Raw genomic sequence first — 23,633 nt, forward strand, 5'->3', positions numbered from 1 at the left:
TTACAGGGAAACTTCACAAATGTTCAACTTCATAATTCATCATCTCCAGCACCACCTCAACATCAACATATGTGAAAATGGTGTGTTTCTATGTTTTGTAGTAAAAAAAAAGATAGAGAAAGACAAGTGTTTCCAACAACATCGTCGGTGTGCATCGTGCGGTTTTGACCAATTGTGAGTAGGCATTGCCTACTAGACGCCTTCTAATTGTCTACTAATCACTTATCTTTTTCACTTATCTTTTTTACTACAAAACAGAAACGCGGCATTTTCACATGTGTGGATGTTGGGTTGGTGCTGGAGATGATGAATATGAAGTAGAATTGTTGTCATTTTTTTCCTTTTAAGCATTTTGGGTTAGAGAGTGTATATATAGAAAGGTATAAGATATTATAAGGCTTCTAATAAGACTTTAGAAAGGCTCATACTGTAACGGCTGTCGTCGGGAGAAGGAGAAGAGGACCAAGGTGCAGCGTGGTAAGTGTTCATATTAGTTTGAATAAAATACGAAAAACACTTGACGAAACAATAAAACGCCAAACGAACAGTCATATAAGGTGAACAAACAAAACAGAAAATAACCAGCCACAAACACAGGTGGGAACAGGCTACCTAAGTATGATTCTCAATCAGAGACAACAATAGACAGCTGCCTCTGATTGGGAACCATACCAGGCCAAACACATAGAAATACAAAACAAGGACAACGTAGAACACCAGACATAGAATGCCCACCCAAACTCACGCCCTGACCAACCAAAATAGAGACATAAAAAGGATCTCTACGGTCAGGGCGTGACACATACACGCTTATAACAAGCAATAAAGCATTATGCCAGCTTTAAAAGTAAAATGTTACCACATTGTGTGTGTATGAAGTCGTGCTTTAAAGGGGAGTTCTGGGATTGATAAAAAAAAATACTTTCAAATTCATTATATATGGTCTGTTGTTGCTAGCGATATTAATAAAAACACTGGGGGGGAAAAAACGATTTTATACATTTTCACGGGCCCGTGCAGTACATCTATGGACCCCTCGGTTGAATATTCCTGATATTGCCTTTGATTCTTGAGGAATATAACTTATATTTTCTCATGAGCTTAGTTTAACTGTCTTTCTTCATCACAACCCAACATAAAAGCTTGTTTTATAAACTTGTTCTCCCAGATTGTTTTACTCCCAGATTGCAGTATATAGCCTCTCTAAGATGGTCCGGCCAGCATTGCAAAGAGATGTGCTACGTGTGACCTTTTAAAGGGGTCGCGGTACTCATTAAGAAAACAAGCTGTCTTTAAACACTTTCTTCAAAATGACAAAGTGCTTCCTCTTTGCCCCTCTCATGTCTTTGGCACCTATATCCACCTACTCTATTTCTCCCCTTCTCCCTCCCTCTCTAACTCTCTCCACTATCTTTTCACCTCTTATCACCCTCTTCCTGCTTTAGCTCGTCTCAACCCCCAACATTCTGCTGGCCTTGGCCCTCTTGGTTAAAGAACTTGAGGGTTCAATGTACCGCATTCAGTTCAGTCCATGTCAACCTTTTGGTTAAAATTACACGTAGTTGGGGAATTTGATGCTATCTTTCATTTGGTTACCTTAACCAATGATGCCTTTAGGGACACAGTTTACAGTCAAGACAACGTGTCTGTTATTTTTTTGCATTCTATTGATATTCGTTCCCCAGTCATGTGTCACTTCCTTGAGTTATTTTGATGGAAAAATTTAAGTTGAGAAAAGTGCCACCCAGTGTTCTGGTGGTGAACTAAAAAAAACATTCACTTTCACATACTTTCACAAATGCGTTGGACTGACATTCCCTTCTACCAGACTCAAGTTTTTGTTGATTGTTTTATCAATTTCAAGGGCAAATCTCAAATCCTTTGAATAAACATTGGCCGTGTTCATGATGTTCTTCTTAACATGTAAGCAACATGTGTACAATGGGTTTTATAGTGTTCTGGTAGAAATACTACAGTGTGTGCTTAGCTGAGACAGAGACAATTGTGTGTGTGCGTGTGTGCGTGCGTAAGTAGATGCTTGCGTGCATGCATGTCTGTGTGTGTGTGTGTGTTTGGTTTTACTATCCTTGTGGGGACCGAAAGTCCTCACAAGGATAGTAAAACAAGGAAATGTGTAGACAAGAAAAAAGGTTTAGGGGTTAGGCTTAGGGTTAGAAGGTTTAGGTTTAGGGGTTTGGTGTTAAGGTTATGGGTTAAGGATAAGGTTAGAGTTAGGTTAAGAGTTAGAGTTAGGGTTAATGCGTTAACATGCTTCAGTTTGGCTGGCACCTAGCCGATCTCAGCTAGGCAAACGTAATGAGTGTGCTTGCGTACTTCCTTAAAACTTCTTATGGCTGGGGGCAGCATTGAGTAGCTTGGATGAATAAGGTGCCCAGAGTAAACTGCCTGGTACTCAGGCCCAGAAGCTAAGATATGCATATTATTAGTAGATTTGGATAGAAAACACTCTGACGTTTCTAAAACTGTTTGAATGATGTCTGTGAGTATAACAGAACTCATATGGCAGGCAAAAACCTGAGAAAAAATCCAACCAGGAAGTGGGAAATCTGAGGTTTGTAGGTTTTCAAGTCTTTGTCTGTCCAATATACAGTGTCTATGGGGTCATATTACACTTCCTAGGGCTTCCACTAGATGTCAACAGTCTTTATAACCTTGTTTCAGGCTTCTACTGTGAAGGGGGAGAGAATAAGAGCTGTTTGACTAAGGGGTCTGGCAGAAGGCCATGAGCTCAGTCAGGCGTGCGCCCATAAGAGGTAGCTGCGTTCCTTTTCATTTCTAAAGACAAAGGAATTGTTATTGAATATTATTGAAGATTTATGATAAAAACATCCTAAAGATTGATTCTATATATCGTTTGACATGTTTCTACGAACTGTAATGGAACCTTTTGACTTTTCGTCTGGCCTGCGCCTCGTGAATTTGGATTTGTGAACTAAATGTGCGAACAAAAAGGAGGTATTTGGACATAAATTATGGACTTTATCAAACAAAACAAACATTTATTGGGGAACTGGGATTCCTGGGAGTGCATTCTGATGAAGATCGTCAAAGGTAAGTGAATATTAATAAATGCTATTTCTGACTTCTGTTGACTCAACATGGCGGGTATCTGTATGGCTTGTTTTGGTCTCTGAGCGCTGTACTCAGATTATTGCATGGTGTGTTTTTTACGTAAAGGTTTTTTTGAAATCAGACACAGCGGTTGCATTAAGGAGAAGTTTTTCTATGATTCCATGCATAACATTTATATCTTTTATCAATGTTTATTATGAGTATTTCTGTAAATTGATGTGGCTCTCTGCAAAATCACTGGATGTTTGGGAAGCAAAACATTACTGAACATAACACGCCAATGTAAACTTAGATTTTTTTATATAAATATGAACTTTATCGAACAAAATATACATGTATTGTGTAACATGAAGTCCTATGAGTGTCATCTGATGAAGATCATCAAAGGTTAGTGATTAATTTTATCTCTATTTCTGGTTTTTGTGACTCCTCTCTTTGGCTGGAAAAATGGCTGTTGTTTTTCTGTGACTAGGTGCTGACCTAACATAATTGCATGGTATGCTTTCGTCGTAAAGCCTTTTTGAAATCGGACACTGTGGTGGGATTAACAACAAGTTTATCTTTAAAATGGTGTATAATACTTTTAATTATGAGATTTCAGTTGTTTGAATTTGGGGCTCTGCACTTTCACTGGGTGTTGTCATATCGATCTCGTTAACGGGATTTTAGCTGTAAGAAGTTTTAAAAGACCTTCGCTTGAAAAGCGAGAAAAAAGCGGCAAAAGTACTATTTGTTCATTTTGAGACACCGTAGCCAGCATACACTTCCTCAAAATAGTCAGAATTAATCTAAGATAACTCAAGAAATCAGTCATTCATTTTGACATTTTTGCCAAGGAAATCTTAGTCGCACAATTTTTCATCGAAGATGTTTTGTGCTGTATTTCTCAATGAAGAAATGTGCATGAAAATGAGCCATCTCTCATTGAATGACAAATATGATTCCAAGAACACAGGATGATATCTTACTATCCTTTGTGCAAGTACTTCCAAGAGTTCATGAACAGTGAGACTGGCGAAATTTGGGGAGCGCATCGTCAGTAGTGTACCTTTGGTTCCTAGGGTGTTTCGGCCTTTCACACTATACACCCTCCCCAAAGGCGGCCAGGGACAGGGTGATCAATCCTACGCTTGCGTCCCATTCCCAATTAGTCATAGGAGTTGCCTTGTTGTTGATAGCCAACATCCCATGGGACTATGCATGGCAGGGGCGTCTTCCTCCCTGAGTCAAGCATTGTTGACCGCATACCTCCTGGCCCTCTCACTTCGGGGCCCAGCTGGTGTCTTTCCTCTTCATCCAGAGCCATTGACTGCTGCCTTCTGCCGCCTCTGATACAGCTTTGATTGCCGAACGCTGGCTCTGGCCCTTAATTCCCAGGTCTCTAAGCAGTCTGGTTGTAGATGTTGCCACAAAACCTCTGCAGCCCACCTCCACTGGTCGGACTTCTGTGTTCCAGCCATGATGCCGTGCTTCGGCAGCTAGATCGGCATAGCGCAGATGTTTTCGCTCATAAGCCTCATCTACTGAGTCCTCCCAGGGTACTGTGAGCTCAATGATGAAGACCTTCTTGAGCGAACGGGACCAGAGCACCATGTCAGGTCTTAGGGTGGTGGTTGCGATCTCCAGGGGAAACACAAGTTTCCGGCCAATGTCAGCTAGTATTTTCCAGTCGCGGACCAAGTTCAGCTGGTCTCGCTCTAATGGTGTAGAGCCGCTCTTCGGTGGTTTAGCCTCTTCGCGGACAAAGGTCGTCCGTAAGGGGTGTGATGCTGCTGGGGGTGGTAGGGAGTTGGTGGCAGCTCGCTTGTCCTCTAGGGCGGACGCAAGGTTTTTAAGGACTTGGTTGTGACGCCAAGTGTAGCGTCCTTGGGTGAGGCTTGTTTTACACCCTGTGAGAATGTGCCTGAGGTTGGCTGGCATGGAACAGAGTGCACAGTCCGGATCTTCACCATACCATTGGTGAAGATTAACTGGTGTTGGAAGGACGTCATATGTTGCTCTGATGGAAAAGCTCAACCGCCTCGCTTCCATGGCCCACAGATCCTTCCAGCTGATCTTCCTCTTCTCCACACTGTCCCATCGAGTCCACTGTCTCTGTTTGGCAAGAGAGACTGCCTTGGCCCACCTTGCAGCCTCCTCCTGATGGCGTACTTCCTGCACTACAATCTTCCGCTGCTCTGGTGCAGTGGCCTTACTCCAAGCAGTATGGCTAGTTAGCCCAAGGCCTCCTCTCCCTTGCTGAACATGACCCACAATGTCAGCATGTCTGAGGGCTGCTGTTGCCTCCTGGACTGCTTTTCCTGGCCTCCATTTGCGCCCAGTTGCCAAGGTCGATGCGTTGTTGCTCACCACTGGGTCTCGAGATTCATTCAGTGTCATCTGGAGCCTGGTTTTTGCACACTTGAATTCCACTTTTAGACTGGTGAGGGGCAGCTTGAGGACACCATCTCCATAGAGGCCTATGGTGGTAAGGCATCGTGGAACTCCGAGCCACTTCTTTAAGTAGCCTGTGACTCCTCTTTCCATCTTCTCCACTGTTGAGATTGGAACCTCATACACTGCTAGGGGCCACAACACCCGGGGTAGGAGACCAAACTGCAGACACCAGGCCTTTAACTTTCCAGGTAGCTGGGTGTTGTCGATGGACTGTAGGCTACTACTGATGTCTTTGCGCAGCTGTTGCACCTGGTCTGGCTGCTCTGACACTGTTGGGATTTGGTCATCTCCGATGAAGAATTTCAGGTCAGAGAGTACTCCCTTCACAATCGAGATGCTGCGTGACTTGGATGGTTTAATCTTCATACGGGCCCAGCTGATGTTCTCCTCAAGTTTTCTGAGCAGTCTCCTTGTGCATGGGACAGTGGTGGTCAATGTTGTAATGTTGTCCATGTAGGCTCTGAGTGGAGGAAGGCGGAAACCAGAGTCGACTCGCTGTCCACCAGCAACCCATTTTGAGGATCTGATGATAACCTCCATTGCCATTATGAATGCCAACGGAGAAATGGTACATCCCGCCATTATACCTACATTCAGGCACTGCCATGAGGTGGTGAACTCTGAGGTGGTGAAGCAGAACTGCAGATCCTGGAAGTACGACTTCACCAGGGTTGTGATGGTGTCCGGTATGTGGAAAAATCTGAAGGCAGACCACAGGAGTTCATGGGGCACAGAGCCAAATGCATTGGCAAGGTTGAGGAAGACTACATGGAGGTCCCTTTTCTCCACCTTGGCCATTTGGATCTGGTGCCAGATCATGCTGGAATGTTCCAAGCAGCCAGAGAACCCTGATATTCCTGCGTTCTGTACAGATTTATCGACGTACGCATTCCTTTGCAGGTACTCGGCCATCCTCTGGGCAATGACCCTAAAGAAGATTTTACCCTCGACATTCAGTAAGGAAATTGGGCGGAATTGGCTGATATTCACTGCATCCTTCTCCTTAGGGATCAGGACCCCGCCTGCCCTACGCCACACTTTGGGTATTATCTTAGTTTGCCAAGCTGTTCTCATAAACCTCCAGAGGACCCTCAGGACATCTGGTGCGTTCTTATACACTTTGTACGGGACTCCATTTGGCCCCGGAGCTGATGCTGTTCTTGCCCGTCGAACTGTGTTTTCCACCTCTTTCCATGTCGGAGCGCTGGTCTCAATATGATGTTCCGGGGGTTCAATGGGTGGGATATCTGATGGGATGGCCAGATGTTCATGTCGCTTTGAGTCAAAGTTTGTTGTTATCAGGTGCTCCTCTAGGTCTTTCTTTGTTGTTTTTAGAGCTCCACTTTTTTCCTTCGTGAAGAGACTTTTAAGGAACTTGAAGGGCTCTTTATAGAATCGAGTTCTAGTTTGTTCTTTCTTCCTTCTGCGTTTCCGTAGGTTCTCTGCTCTACGGAGGGATGCCAACCGGGTTTTAATGTCAGCCTGAAGTGCCTCTATGCCCTCCTTTTCCACTTCCGAGGCCTTCTTACACTGTTTCTTAAGCTGTCTCCTTTCTTGAACGAGGCGCTTGATTTCTTGTTGCCTCCTGGAAACTGGTGGGGTTGGAACCTTTCTCCAGCCTTTTGCCTCTTGCACTCCAAAGCTTTCTGCCCCGTACTCATAGATGATGTTCCCCATCCTCTCCAACTTCTTCTCCACTGTGCCTCGAAGTTTCTCGAGGGTCAAGGTAAGGTCAGTATTCACTGCTTCCCACAACTTCTTGTCACTGGCGACAGGCCACTTCACATACGGTCTGTGCCCTGGTAGTCTCCTCTCGACTGCAGGTCTGGGAGGCTGGGTGAGTTCCACTCCTGTTGTTGGTTCCACCTCAGTTGTTACTTCGGTGCTTGAGTTTACGTCCTCCATGACAGTGGTACTGATGCACTGCAAACTATGGTTTGCGTCCAGTTGCTGTGCTTCATTCGACTGATTTGATCGCTTTCGCAGAAAGTGATCAATGCGAGGCCTCTGTCTCTCTTTACCCAAACACCCCTTCTTCCCCTGGTGGATCCTCAACCCATGGTGTGATGTAACTTTCCTCCAACCACAGACACATACCTGCATCTGTTTGTGGCCCGCTGTTGCAGCGGAACTTGTGACAGTTGCTGTGGTGTTCTCTTGTGCTGTGCTCTCATTACTCGTAGTCGTTTCCGGTCCAGTCGTTACCATGTTGTCAGCCGATGAGTCAACTTCCGCCCCCGCTCTCGCAGACTCTAGGGCTTTTCTCGTATGTTGACTTTCTGTAGCTAAAAGCGGGTGTTTCCAACATACAGCAAAGCATGGGAAACTACAGAAATGGGAAGCTACCCCATGACTGTCCCAGTGGGGTCTATTCCCTCCTGTCTCTGTGCTGCCACAAGGACTTTCGCCTGTTGTCAGCTGATCTTTCTCAGCAGTCACTGGACTAGTCCAGATATTCAGATTCCAAGAACACAGGATGAGATGTTACTATCCTTTGTGGACGCACTTCCAAGAGTTCATGAACAGTGAGACTGGTGAAATTTGGGGAGCGCATCGTCAGTAGTGTACCTTTACTGACAACAAAGACTTTACTGAATAATCCCTAGTGCTTGTGTGCCCAAAACTTGTGTGCCCAATCAGACCCAAAAAATGTAACCGAAGTCCAAAACGAACAGAAATGTCACAAAATTGTGTCATAATAAAACTCTTCCAAACTGTCTGGGGTGGGAAGCATGTGGACGTCTTTAGGGTTAGCGATTAGGAAAAGTAGGACTTTGAATGGGAATCAATTGTTTGGTTCGCAAAGGGATAGCAAAACAAACATGTGTGTGTGCGTGTCGGTGTGTGTGTGTGCGTGTACGAGAGAGAGTGTGTGTGTGTGTGAGAGAGAGAGAGAGAGAGAGAGAGAGAGAGAGAGAGAGAGAGAGAGAGAGAGAGAGAGTGTGTGTGTGTGTGTGTGTGTGTGTGTGTGTGTGTGTGTGTGTGTGTGTGTGTGTGTGTGTGCGTGCGCGTGTGTGTGTGTGTACGAGGCAGGGGGGAGAAAGAGAGGGAGCGTGAGTATGGGCTAACTCGCAAAGATCTATTTTTACATCCATTTCAGAATGAGATAGTGTCCCTCTCTCACACTCCCCACTGTGGTGGAAGCTAATGCTGGGCTATTTAATTAGACATTGCCAGATTGTTGAGCCAACATTGTAATCCAATAGAGCCACGGTAGCCCCCGTTAAATCCTGTCTCCTCAAAGAGCCGTTTGGCCCCTGTAATGCATTTCCAAGCAGCTCTTCTCTTTTTCTGTCCTTCCTAAACTCGGGACATCAATTTACATTACATTGCATTAAAACACGTTACATTCTCTTCTCTCTCTTCTCCAGTGACACCCCCTCAGGGTCTCCCTCAACCCAATGCTCCCTGTTGAACTTGACACGGACCCTTACCATAATACATTACCTACCACACTCATCATATTATCCCATAACAAGTGGGTGTGTGTCTGTCTGTCTTTTATGAATTCATCCAAGAGAACGGGCCGTGGGGGTGGGGTGAATTACCATAGCGACACACCTGTCAATACTAGTGGGAGGATGAGGAGATGGGGGTGGCAGGATCAATAAATACATATATCGGATGAAATAGCTGCATGACAAATGCCCCTGGTGGCTCTAAATCCTATTTGTTAAAAAGTGTCACCTCACCGCTGCTATCCATTCAACTGTCCCCTCTCTCTCCTCAGCATAGGCAGAAAAAAAGAAACGGAAGGAACTACAATAGAATGTCTTCAGAAGGAGACTTGGCCTCCATCTTTTTCTATACAAACACCACATTATTTATTTGGCCACTCATGTGGAGGAAACATAGAGAGGAAGTTGTGTGTGCTGTAGCCTAGTTAAATGGAGCTGATAGACGCAGTGACATTAATTGTCACACTCCACTAACAGCTCCTCTGGACAATATTTTGGTGTTGTCATGAGATTTAACCGTATGAATGAAAGCTGTGGTGATTTCCCATCATTAAAAGATCCTTTAGCATGTGGACACAAATATAGAGTCATTTACAGGTAGTATTTTGTAATTTCTTACATTAAAAAACTTCATAGGACACACGCCAAATTTCCCCCTTTGTGGAATTACATTCTGAAGCAGGGCTACAATCAACCCGTGCTGTTCTAAAAAAAGTACCTGTAATTCAAAACAAATATCAGATGATTGAAAAGCAGAAATGCAATAATACATAGTTCATTTACTTTGAACACTTGGTTGGGTACAGGGGAAGGGTATTTGTCAATCACTTACGAGGGAGCATTGCTCTAAGTCTTCACCCCCTTAGTACAGTGTGTGTGTGACCCGGGTGTGTGACCCGCTGCTTTTGTCTCTCTCAGAGGCCGAACCACATGTTATGTGCACCCATCGCCTCACCAGCTGCAACTGGAAATGAATTCATAACAAATAAATGCAATGAGTACATAAAAATGTGCAAATTGGCCTGGGGGTACATCAACAGGACGCGGAGTAACAATCTGACTTCTTGTTTTGCGATGCCCTGTTTTGTTTCGTATCCACATGGTTACCTGAATGGAATGAGTTGGGAGACTGTTGTTTTCTTCAACAAACCTTTTTTCTTCCATGCAGGGTTCAAATCTGTGTGAAGCAACACCCCGTATTCATCCAAATGAAGTCATATTCTGGGTAAATGCTGTGTTTGTCTTATGAGCGCAACAAACACCAAGCTCTGCGGTTTAGCCACCCGGGCCTACGGTCCACATGTGTGATAACAGAGTAATATGAAGGCCTAATTGCTGGTCTGTGTGCTGTTGGAGGGAGTTTTCGGGCAGGTTTCTTTTTCACTTTCACTCCATTTGATGCCTTTGAAGTCCTTCTTTCATCTTGTGATGCTCCTGATGTCTGTTGTCTTTTGTCTGGCCGTGTGTGCACATTGCTCTTTGAACGCACTTAATATATAACAAAGGCAAACCTTTAGAGAGCCCTATTTTATCTTTTCTTTTTCTTCTAGCTTTGTTTTTTGGGTGAAGGACTACTGGTTTCGCTCGAGCGTTTTCGACTCTGACACAAGCACACACACACAAGGGCACATACACACAGACAGCGACACACACACACAAGCACACACACACACACACACACACACAGCAACTTCACACACAGCAACTCCTTTCAGTTTTACACAAACACAGACGGGATGAACGTAATCCCACAACTCTGGATCAGAAGGTTGCGTGTTCAATCCCCAACAAGGTCTCACAGTCTCACATCAGAATTAGACGTTCATCCATGTTTCTCAAACGTCACATTTCAAAGTGTGAAGATTAAGTTTAGGTACTAACTCTGAATTTTTATGGTTGGGGTTTTGTTCAGGCATTAACTCCGAAATCTTAAGGTTAGGCAATAATTCTCGAAAGTTAAGGTAATGGTTTGGGATAGGCTTGAATCAGAAATATAAAAAACGACTTTCTAACGCTGAATTCGAACATGCAAACCTTTTGCACCGGAGGCAAATGCTTAGTGATGAACTCTTTATGGTTAAGGTAAGGTTTGAGGTTTTGGGATAGGATTAAAACATCCCTGGATTCAAACATGTGACCTTTGGCACCAGAGGCAAATGCTTACACCCATTCCGGTCTACAATGCCCAAGCAAAACCAAAACCTACTTGAAGGTAACAGCGCTGACTGTTGCCCCTAGTGGCCGGTTTCCACGTCATCTCCCGACGTCCTCAGACATGGATGAACGTCTAATACTGACTTGTATCACGGGTGATCTGGCTGCTATCTCAGTGGTGAAAACTCATTTTTAATATTGTTTGGTATTAACCCTATCCCAAACCTTAACCCTTTCCTTAACTAGCATGCCAGTAGATACCCATAGACTTCCAGTCATTACACTAACAATATAGTTAGCATTCCCATGCAAAACGACCTCTTAGCTTCCTTCATACTGGACACAGAGACATAAACATCGTATCCACATATTCATAAAGGGCCTCATTACCAAAATCCCGAAGTATGCCTTTAATGTTTTAACCCTATCCAAAACCTTAACCCTTATCCTTGTAAATTTGACATTTGTAACAACTTTGACATTTGACTTTTGGAGAAAAGGCATAATACTGAGCATGAGGGGGAAACCCAGGTGTCAAAAACAATTTGAAATGTAATGTTTGGAGCAACTTCAAAATTTGACGTTTGTAGAAACGTGGCTAAACGTCTAATTCTGCAGTGAGACTGTCAGAGCTTGTTGATATCTGACACACCCACTACCATTCACTACATACCCACTACCCAATACCATTAGGGGTGGCAGGTAACCGAGCGGTTAGAGCGTTAGGCCAGTAACTCACAGGTTGCTGGTTTGAAAACCTGAGCTGACAAGGTGGGTAATCTGTAGATGTGTCCTTGAGCAAGACACTTTATCCTAATTTGCTCAGGGGTGCCGTACTACTATGGCTGACCCTGTAAAACAACACATTCCACTGCACCTATCTGGTGTCTGTGACAATAAAACTACTTTTGTTTTCGTACCAAAATAAACAAGCTTCTGATTAAACAAACTGACACCACTGTGAGCAAAGAAAATGTTACACGAGGGCTCATTTGATAAAGTACCCAAGTGCCTTTGCACAGGAAATGATACTGCAATGTAATTGTCTGCAGCATGATTATAGAGAGGTAAATTTAGCAACAGGTCACGAACAGTTGATATGAAGGATTCTTTGCTAAGGAACCAACCGGGTGGTATGGGCGTCGTCACAAATAGCACCCTATTCCCTATATAGTGCACTACTTTTGACCAGATCCCCTTGGCACCCTATTCCCTAGTGCACTACTTTTAACCAAAGCCCTGGAGCTATAGTAGTGCACAATATAAGGAATAGGGTGCCATTTGAGATGTAAGCATGGCGTGACTAATATGGGCTGGGGTTGTGTCTTTGCCGGGGGGGGGGGGGGGGGGGGGGGGGGGGGGGCTTATTAGATGTCTGGTGTTGGTGCTGTGTTTTCTGGTGTCTTTTCATGCTCCAAGGACTCTTGAGTCTTGATTACACTGCTGCTGCTGTACTAAAGAGAGAGCCTGAGAAGTATAGGAGGGAGGGAGGGGTAAAAAAGAGGAAGACAGACAGCGGGGAGGGGTGTCTGGCTCCCCGGTGGCGGTGTGGGACCTGTGTCTTGAGAGTGTGTGGAAAGGAGGGTGAGAGTCGTTGTTTGCCCCATGGCTAATCTAGAAAAGCACTTGTGTGTCCCCGTCTCGTTGTCTCCTCGGACCCTCTCAGGCCCTCCACCTCAAAACTGATATGGATGCCTGGAGAGAGGGAGCAACAGGCTGCATGCAAACCATGGTGACCCCCAACATAGCAGTAATAACAGAAATAGCCTCTAGAAACATAGAAATATCAACTAAAAACAGCTTCACTCTTATAAGACCCGTTTCTATCCCAGCACATGCAAGTCATTAGAATGGTCATGTCTAACTGACTTAAAAACGGCCTAAAGTAGCAGGAACCTGGAATGGCCCCTACTTATTTACATGAGTGCAAGTGCGCGCGCCTCCATTAGCAGGCCCGGTTTCATTCTCTCCTCCACTACTGGTAAGGGGAGTGATCAATAATTCAATAGTTTTGGCGTCTGAATCCAACCCAAACGGCAAGATACACAAGCACTCTGGAGTCTAGTGCATCTGTGAGAGCGGTATTAATTAATAGCAAAAGACATTGTGTTTTGTATGGAAATATCGGCTGGTAATGTGATCCGCATTGCTCTAAAATCGGCTCTCGTGTCAGGTGTTTATTAAATCCTCAGTAATGGCCGGTTAAGATGTCCGGAAACAAGTCAGGCCAATTTGCTCTGGAAGTCAAGGGGTGCATGACGCGCAGTCTCAATGAACCATATTAAACTGTGTAGAAATGTCCAATCTGTCTGTACAAGTGTTTGGAATTAAAAACCAAACGAATTCATCTGAGCGTCATGCCAAACAGTGGCCCAATAGACAATAATGATTTTGGTCACCATAAAACAATTCTAACATGGATATTTCAATGGTAGCCTAATTCACGAACAAGGAATCTATTTCAAATGTAGCCTATGGTATATTTTTGAAAGCATCTGGAATAAAGCAATTATTGGAAATGTAAAGATGTGTGTAAAAACGAGCTGGCCTACACAAGAGACAACTGTAAGGCTAGACCAGTGAAACGTTCCTCAAACATCATAACAGCTAAATGACCGCACACCGGCATTACACACCATCAAACAGTCTTCGTGTCTTTTCGGGATTTTTCCGTATATTCAATGGACTTTTAATATTCTATAAGCCTTTACTATCGTCTTCAATGCGATATTTGACACCTTTTCCACAGAGCTCTGAAATATAACAAAAACATTTTGAATAATGTACTGGTTTGGAAAGGTTAGGGACTATGATAAAGATGTCCATGATCCTGAGAAAAAAATAACACGTGGCTAAACGGGCCTGACACAACTGGATCAAATATATCTAAACATGAATCATGTATGTAGCCTTCCATAAGTCTGTATAGGCAAGGCCTACAACCTGAATTCAATCAATGGTAGTAGCAGAAGCTGTATAAGTAGTAGACTAAATAATAATAATGCATCTTAGCCCATTATAATAATTGTAATAATACCCCTAGTGCAAAAATAATATGGAATAATAATACAGCAATAATAATATGAAATTAATATATTTTTTAACAAGTTCATCCATCGAAACTAGGCTACACCCCACACAAGAGACACATTTGAATGAAAAAGGAATGTAAACAGAGGCTATCATAAAAAGAAACTTCAGTTGATTTATTCTATGAACCGAAAACATGTTGTTCGGGTGAGTTCACGTTTCACATAAGTGATGAAAAAAGTATAAGAATTTCTATTATATTTTTTGAAATCCGTGCCCCAGGTAGGGGTACGTTCACTTTCACTGTTATAAAAACATCAACATTACATAGCCTACAGAATGCACATGATTTTTACACACGGAAGGACAGTAAAATAGAAAACAAAAATGCTCTCACAATGCACTCATAAGCCACAAAATAACCCAAAATAAAGCATGTTTCTTGTGTATTAACATATTTTACATGTGCCCCGTACCGTCTCACATATAGCCTACTGCAATTATTGTCCAAATATTTGTTGTTCTTAAAATGTGACATTATATATTGCGCTTTCAGTAGGTCGAATCACTCGCAAATGCACTATATTGCATTGTATAAAACTTCATAGACTAACGGAAGTTCACCATTCACAAAATAATGTAACATTTTCGGGCAAATGTCTGAATTCCACACATCCCGACATGTCTAGAAGCCACGAGGTCCAAATACTGTGACATTGAAGTGAGAGCTTCATCAGGTCCTTGGAGTGTCTGTCTGTCTGTCTGTCTGCTGTCCACGGAGGGAGAGCACGAGAGTGAAATGGAACCGACTCAAATTACGTCATCTGTGAGGAAAGAAATGCATGCAGCACGGCAAAGGAGTTTTCATTTGGACAAGAAAAAGAACAGAAAAAACCTGTCACATAAGTGTCCTTTTTTGTTGTTGTCTCTATTCGTTCACGCACATCCTGTTTCCTTTACAGAGAACATGTCTTGAAATATAACGAGGCCAGCCTCTATACTTTCAAAAAGGAAATAGCATAGCCTAATAATGAAAAACAACGCAGAATAGTTCTCCTTGTTTCACAAAGAATCGAAAGTCCCAGCGGCATCGTTCCCCTTGGAAATCTTGCTCGTTGACACCTCCACCCTAGTTTCACCTTGGTGCAGTTACCACGTGGCATTTGTGAAGACTTAGCCTACATCAATTCCCGCCCTTTATTATCGATTTCACAGTCTGTCTTTGTTTTATCTCATAAATAGCCTATTTTCTATAGTTATACATGATGCCCTTCATTAAAAAAAAAAAAAAACATATATGTCCTTGCTTTCACTTTGTAAGCATTTTTTGTTTTGATGCCTCTGCGTTGTTGATGACTCTCAGTCAATAATGTAGGCCTTTCAGACGCCATATACGCCTTGTTGCACGCCTAGTCACAGTCCCAGAGCTGCCGCGTGTTTTTTGGCCTTGAGTCTCAGATCTGCAATACTAGAGTTTTTGTTGGTGTTTTTGGCGGCAGCAGCTGCGGCCACAACCGAGGCAGCAGAGGCGGATTCAGCCGCGAGCGTTGCCAAGGGCAAACCAAATGGCGGGCCCGGAAACATCATGTAAGGAGCGTGCGCTGCCAGGTGAGAGTGCAGGTGATGGTGCGCGTGGGCCACCGCGCTGTCCAACTGCAGTTGCGCCTGGACCTGAAAGGAGAAGGGCGGCACGTTGCAATGACTATCCTACGGACGCACGGATGGGGAAGAGAGGGGAGAAACATATTAGCTAACTTGTGGAAGGTTGTCTTGTATTAATTTCATAAAGTATTCATTGGGTCCAATTCCATTTCAATTACACGATCCAATGATATGAATATGAAAATGGCATTTTCAATTCATTTTTCAAGTCCTTTTCAGATGGAATTGAGATGGAATTGAATCCAAACGATATAAAATGGATATAAAAAGCCGATATAAAACACATTATATCAATTGAATCAAAAGTCTGTATCACAACTTGAGAACACAATTTAAGAATCTCTAAGGACTGGGGGATTTTCTATTAATATGTGGTATAGGCTACAATGGGTATTCACTTGAGGGTCTGATAACAAGCCTAAAGGCCTCATAGGATTATCTGAATAAGATTTTTGTAACCCCCTATTATTGGAACACTGTTGTCCCATACCACTTGGACAAGGCCTGTGCCAAGACAGCAGTCTGGTGATTGGTTTAGTCAAAGACTGCACGCTTCAAAGTAACTTGCCTGTTGGAATGGCATCCGTAAGGCCCCCACGTTGACATATGGCGCTACGCGACAACCTTCAAACTGACTCGCGGCTCCAATGAGAACTCCTGGAAGAAAAGATAGGACATCTGTATGGGAAATAGTCTCCAGATTATAATTGAGGCAAATATTTATACTCTGGAAACAACAAACAATTCCATTATCCAAAATAATGGAGTGCAAATAGCACATCAGGATACAGATTCAGGGAGCCTACTGCCATTCAAACGCTATCGATTTTTTGCATATATAGCCTATAGCAAGACTCTCCAACCCTGTTCCACCTGGAGAGCTACCTGATTCAGTTGATCAACCAGATAAGTATTAGAATCATGTGCGCTAGATTAGGGTTGGAGTGAAAACCTACAGGACGGTAGCTCTCCAGGAAAAGCGTTGGAAAGCGTTTGTTGTTGTGCATTTGATGCATTTCAAATTGTAGGCACCCTTGATGCTTATGGTTTTATTGTATCCCTTTCCAAATGTAAACCATTATTATCATGACGCGTAAAATAGGATATTGCAGATGGACAAAGAATAAAAACGCACCTTTGTGTAACTGATTCTCCTGCTTTCTGCATTTGGCCCTCCGGTTCTGAAACCAAACCTGCGGGGAGAGAAATTAATTAGTGACCGTGATTGGCAGCTGCTTGTGAGGGCATGTGTAATTCCGCTCAAAATGACAACAACCGCAGAAAAACAATATCCCAAAGGAGCCCTGAAATATTAATGCGCGCGCTTAACACCAGATTTTAATTATTACATTTACAAGGGGGCTGGCTAAATACAACGTAAGAATGTAGACCACAACGAAAAGGGGGGATGTTATTATCATATTATAGCTGTGTAAACACACTTGTTTGACATTTGCAGGCTATATTTGATCATAATAAGTTACCTTCTCAGCGCTGGTTTCATCTTTCTATAGATTAGCGTCCCAGAAGAACCGAATTGCTTCTCTGATATCGGATAGCATTAAGTGATTACGGCTTTGGACATCTGAGCAACGTGATCTGAGAAAAGCTCTCTCTCATTAATGGCTGGTGAAATTAATTACCTTAATCTGCAGGAAAATCTATGCTACTGAAGCATTTAAATTTTTTACAGTTTCGTTTAATTACTGCCATAACACGCCCTACACAAAGCTCTTTCTGAGGATAGCTATTTTCTTTTATGTCTGTTCCTTAAAAGCATAATGTTCCGAGGAGTAGGCTATCTTGGAACGGAGATAACGCGTCTCATTACTATGATAATCTACTTTGAAACCTCTACAAAGCTGTGGATAAATTAGCCCACAACACAGTTTACCAATTCTCCTGCACAGAGCGCATTATGGACAGAATGGAAATTATATTGATAAGTCTATCAATATGTCGTAAGCGCCAACCTCATATTTTGACCACGTAGCCGTGTCAACAATGCAATGTAACACACATCTCGTGTCTTATTTATTTTATTATAAATCTTTACGTAGACTGAAAACAGAAGCAAATAGCCCACCACGAAGTAAGCAAAGACGTTGCTACTTTAAAACAAAAATAAATTGGCCTTTGTGCTGGAAATGGTCCTTTCATCCCTGCATGCAACTGTGGCTAGAAAAGGGCCCCATAAATCGCATGGTCGTTTACATCATGTACTGAAAATAGAAAGAGCAGCAGATCTTGATTTGGGAAGAAAATAATACATAATTTATGTAAATCCTCGAGCTGTGCTCCTTGCACTCGCCTTGCTTGTGACACAATACGCCTTGGTAAAATTCCAACTCTCACCGGGAGACGTTGCAAAAAGCGCTTGCTTTAACTTTTTTGGGGGGAGGAGGTCCTTTTGGCTCGTTTTATGATATTTTAGAAAGAACCGACATATTCAGCGAATAAATACTCGCTCCGTCGTCTCCCTGGGCCGAGGCATAAGGGATGAAAGAGGCTGAAATAAGATATTATGGGGTTTGATAAATCAGATCAGAACCGATGTCTATGTTCATTGTCATTGCTCGGCTCAGTCACTCTTCTCCAGTTACACAGAGACTGAAGTCCCCCCCTCTCCGAAACGGCTTATTGGGTTTCAGTAGTACAGATGGTCTTTCCCGGTGGAAAAAATACAAGACAGATGTATCTCATGCGAGCAACATATAGGTTACTAATAAAGTGAAGACAAATATTGTGTTTGTTTTCTACAGGATTTTGAATGTCTGATTTAAAATTAATCGTATAATAATATTTTTAACAAAATTGTAATCTGAAACTTGGCACAATGTGGAGTGCACAATAGGCTTATCTATATGACAAGATTCTAGGCCTTAATTGAGATACACTGTACTGCGTTATTATTTTTGACATGGAATAATTCTCTTTCTTTCTGTATTCTCACTCTTTATTTCTTTATTCTTTCTCGCTCACACACACACGCACACGCGCACACACACACACACACACACACACCTAATACATCAATGATAAAATGTTGATCAATTGCGTATCGTGTCACTTTTTAGAATGGTGCTCTGCCCCCCCCCCCCCCCCCCAAAAAAAGCCACAAGAAGCATGTAAATAAACCCCATTCTCTAGAGACCGGTAGTGGTACATGGTTTTCCCTCTGTGCGTAAAAGTAGTCGAGAACATGAGGACAACTGTTCCTCTCTAGACGTAAGACAGGCAGCATACATAACATCATCGGGTTCTCTTTTGTCAAATACTCCCAATATGAGCAACGCACGACATCTTTACACATAGACAACAAACCTAAAGAAGATAGAGAGCCCCTTACTTGTACTCGAGCCTCGGACAGCCCTAGCCGCTGGCTCAGCTCCTCGCGCATGAAGGCATCTGGATAGTGGGTCTCATCGAATAGCCGCTCGAGCTCGTTCAATTGCTCCAGTGTAAAGTTAGTCCGACTTCTCCTCTGCTTGATTTTAGTCTGTGCCTCGTCCTCCATTTGCTTTGTGTCCTCTTTTCTCTCTTTCATGTGCGTGGTACCTACAGAGAAGGGTAGTAGCAAATGAATGAGGGTGAGTAAAAAGGCCTCAGCTATACAAGGGTAGAGGAGGAGGCATCACACAACGACCTTCCTAAAGCGAACATGTGGATCCATCTTCCCATGCATTACACCAATACCAGCTTCGGATGTTCTGTAGTCCTACAGAAAGCTCTTCAATTGTTAACTCCTTATAAATATGCATTGAGGTGCTCACTGTTGGATGTCCTATCGCTTATCACTTTATCATAGCTCGTGTTTTCCTGTTTAGGATATAGGACCAGCAGCTCGGTTAATATTTTTCATGATGTCACTACAATTGTATTGTAATGGCTATGATATGATTTTTACTAAGGTATAGGCCTACCCGTTGTGCAAGTGTGGGATTTATCTAATTGTATCTGCCCAACGTCATTCTCCACGGTGGTATAAAGTGAAACGACTGATTAACATTTGAAGACGTAAAAGATGACCATCCCAGCTAACGCAACATTAGGCTATTTGTTTGATTTAGGCCAATGCAATTAGTGATCAATATAATAGTCAATATAGCGAAAATATCTATTCAAATTATTATTATTATGATTAGGATGTATAATTACTGATGACATAATCAAATTAAATTATAAGAGAACATGTATGAAAAACATAAACACAGATTAATATGAATCATTTCTGCTAGGCCTGTTGATTTTTGTGTTATTGGCTCATTTTAAATAGCCATCTTTTCCCCCAGCCTTTATGTCTTTATGCGTTTGATGAATATCTCAACACAACACATTGTTTCTTGTTACTGAAATTGCATCGCGCTTCAAATGGGGTTACACAGTGACCAGCCATGATAATTATTACATTCCAAAATAAATGCGTTGATCTTTTAAAAGCATGCTATACCATTTCTCTTCAGACAGAAAAGCACTTAACCGGATAGGCCTACCCAATTCAATTGTGGGCCTGCTATTACACTCAACATTGCATCACACAGCCACTACACATTATGACAACAACTATAAACGTAAGCTTACTTTTAGTGTCCATCACAGTCACATGAAGGTAAACGTGTAATTGGGAACAATTCAAAATACAAAAGAGTGCTAAACCATGCACGTAGGCATATAAACGTATACCAACTTATAGAAGAAGTAACACCTTCATTCGTTTTTTCCCCAGCGATATACACAAAAGCATGCAAGGTTATTTTCTTTGACTAGGCCGGTGACATGTTTGTCAAAGTTATTATTGTTTAAGCGCACGGGGTATTCCCAAAGTATGAATGTTAGAGCATAATTCAAAAACATTTTACTTTGTCTAACCTCAAAGCAGTTACATTATAGTACATCGCATAAGAAAACCGTATGAACGCATAGGAGTAGGCTAGTTTACCATCGATCAGTTTCGGGCTTCCCACATCCCTGGTTCTCTCTGGCCCCAGCATGTCCGGTTCCCTGCCTGGCGATCGCGCGTCTACCCGAGCGATATCGTTCATTTCCTCGCGATTCGGTTCGCTGGCGAGACCCTCCCTGGCTCGCGCGGATCCGGTCTCCAGCACCTCCCTGTACGTGATCACCTCCTTCTTTTCCTTCACTTTCTGATCAAAAGACTTAGACACAAAGGCGGTAAGTTCTTCCATCACTGCTCCAAAAAATCTCCCCGTCTTGGTCTCTCGCTCTCTCGTTCTCTCTCTCGCTCAGTTCCACAACAGTTTAAGACATCAAGAGTGTTTATTTCAGTCGACCTAAATGCAGGGTGATGTTGTTGCCAACTCGTGTATCTCGTGCTGCAGCTAAATGTATACGATCTCGGCCAATTCTTCTTGCTGCGAAGTTCCAACCTGCTGGTGATCCGCTATTGAAGTCACAGTATTTATACTTTGCAACGCCTGCCCCTTGATCTGTGCAAATTACCTCCCCTCAGGATGCCGGGATGAGCCCCTTCCCTTCGCCTGTACTGACAGCATCGAAAAACAGATTAGCAGCCCTTCAGATTTCACATCATTCTTACGAGGTTGCTATTGGCCATTAATCCAAGATTGACAAGAAGGACTAATTAATTTAATTAAGCGTGGATTCGTTGCTATTGTCCTGCATTAGTTTTTTAAACACCAGGGAGATGGGCAGGATTTCTGCAGGGGTGTGGCTAAAACTGAAAATGACAAGCTCGTGCGGGGAGCACATAACGGAGCTTCCTCCAAATCTCTGTGATCTGGGAAAAAAAGAGACAGCGACAGTGGTACGGAGAGAGGAAGGTAAAGAGAGGACCAACTGGGGTGCTTGGTGGTGCTGGAGGCTCACCGTAGCCAGACACTCACCTTGACTCACATGCAACGATAACGCGTTTGAACAATGTTTTCTGCTCCAATAACAGCAAATAAACACATAGTTGAAGCAATAACAGATAAACTGTTCTGCATGTTGATAGTTTGTATATGTTACTTGTTAGTCATTTTTAGTGTGCAATTTGCCATGATAAGAAAAATCATTTGATAAGGAGCTATGCTATAAATAATAATCACAATAATAATAACAATAGTAATAATAATAATGATAATAATAATGCAAATGATAAAAGTAATACATATTTCTCCCATGATTTGGAAGATAGCATAATTCATCATTCGATTTTGATTTTGTTTTTTACAAGCCTGTTTGTAATTGAGGCTAAGAAAGGCCAGATAATTATGATCAATAGATTTTGTTCTTCAAATGTCTTCAGATGACAACTGAAATGATAAAACTGATCTCACATTTTTTGTCTTAATTTATTAGATAATATATTTACATTTTAAATCAGCAATTATATTAATCTGAAGTCATTAGGGAAACTATATTGGTTAATATCAAATCTCGATAGACTTTCTCACGCCATTAGAATGTTAAACAGCAACTAAACGTTTAATTAAAGCTTTTCATGTGATGCGTTGCCATTGGGCGTGTTAATTATGGTTTCTTAAGTTGACTGCCTATTGAAATTATTGCATATTTGCAAAATAAATAAACAATGGTTCATTTACGGTGAAGGTTACTGGATGCCGTGGGGACAAAGCAATTAAGTGAACTGAAAAAGGCTAAATATAAGCCGGAATGGGATGGGATACAGCTGTATGATAGGCTATCACTTGTAAATTTGATGCAAAATTAAGCGCGTTTATTGATAATCTATATAAAATATTTTTTCCACACACAGGCTCGAACAATTCCCCTTATTAAAAATTAATGATGTCTCCGCTCTTGAACCTTAGGCATTAATTATTATTCTGCGGCCTCTGAAAGCAGCACAAATTATAGGCTGCTATTAGGCTAGAGAATGTAAGTTAATCTGCAACCTGCTATTTATATCAAAATAAGTACAAAGACCTACACACTTTAGTAGATTAAGTTCAATCAATTGCAAAGAGAAACATGTTCGATCCATTTCAACGTGGGATGTCGTAAAGGTTAGGCTACTAATACAACACCATTTCCAAGAGGTGAATAAAAAGTTAGCATTCCGCATAGGTAAGCTATCATTGAAACATCTCAGAGTTAAAGTTTTAACATAGGAAAACCGAGAGACAAGACAACTATTGGCTATCGGACATTTATTTAGACTAGGCCTATGGTATTTTAGGAGTTTATATGCTATATAAACCTGTATTCACTCTAATAGGCCTAAATGGATAATCAACCCCCAAAAATGATATGCTCCCTTTGTGTGGGTATGTGGGTATGTGTGCCTTTGTGTGTGTGTGTTGCGCGCGTGAAGACAAAACCTGTGGACCAAAGAGCAACAGTTCTAGTCAATTCATTCTAGCACAATACATGTTAGGCTTAAATTATTCCTTAACCTATCAAATTATTATTATTAATTCAAAGTAGAGCAAATGCATGGGGTGCACAAACGAATGTTCTTCAAGCAACCCCAAATGCTTTCTTTCACTCGTTTATTTAAGAGGTAGTCTATTTGGGAAGAATCCTTTATTAAAGTAGGTTATAAGACGAAACTTGGAATAGTCGGACATCATTGACATGGCTTTCATATCGTACAATTGTAATGCAATGCGACAATCTTAACCATAAAGCAAGACAAAAAAACTAAGAAATGGTACTTTGCTTTAGCCTATCTGCTCTATAATGGACTTCAAGTCCTAATGCGTCAAGTTGCGTGGAATCAGATTAGCCTAGAAATACTTCAGTGCCGAGTCAGAGTGCGAGTGTGGGCGATATTCCTTTGAAATATGCCTAATGATCATTTATATTCTATGTGAG

The 23,633-nt window shown here is 42.3% G+C and overlaps 1 protein-coding gene across 2 annotated transcripts; it reads right to left on the minus strand.

Annotated features, from left to right (window-relative positions):
• Positions 1-14,326: 14,326 nt before the first annotated feature.
• Positions 14,327-21,538, minus strand: LOC129821779 (short stature homeobox protein 2-like). Of its 2 annotated transcripts, none has more exons than XM_055879417.1 (5): positions 20,773-21,538; positions 19,183-19,391; positions 16,969-17,026; positions 16,402-16,490; positions 14,327-15,842 (listed from the first exon to the last, which is right to left on the minus strand). In XM_055879417.1, exons 1-5 carry the CDS (start codon positions 21,017-21,019, stop codon positions 15,585-15,587), a joined length of 861 nt encoding a protein of 286 aa, XP_055735392.1. In that variant the 5' UTR covers positions 21,020-21,538; the 3' UTR covers positions 14,327-15,584. The 2 variants fall into 2 exon arrangements, with proteins under 2 accessions (XP_055735392.1, XP_055735391.1); XM_055879416.1 differs by having other exon boundaries at positions 14,327-15,878; positions 20,773-21,535.
• Between the last annotated feature and the right edge of the window lie 2,095 nt (positions 21,539-23,633).

Source organism: Salvelinus fontinalis, chromosome 24 (genome assembly GCF_029448725.1).
Source record: "Salvelinus fontinalis isolate EN_2023a chromosome 24, ASM2944872v1, whole genome shotgun sequence".
In the NCBI taxonomy this organism is placed as follows: Eukaryota; Metazoa; Chordata; class Actinopteri; order Salmoniformes; family Salmonidae; genus Salvelinus; species Salvelinus fontinalis.

Excerpts from the sequence above, each read along its gene's own strand:
- LOC129821779 (XM_055879416.1), bottom strand. The coding sequence starts at position 21,019 with ATGGAAGAACTTACCGCCTTTGTGTCTAAGTCTTTTGATCAGAAAGTG. Across the intron at positions 19,392-20,772 it reads AAGCCCGAAACTGATCGATG|GTACCACGCACATGAAAGAG; the intron begins GTAAACTAGCCT and ends CCTTCTCTGTAG. Across the intron at positions 16,491-16,968 it reads GGAGAATCAGTTACACAAAG|GAGTTCTCATTGGAGCCGCG; the intron begins GTGCGTTTTTAT and ends CTTTTCTTCCAG.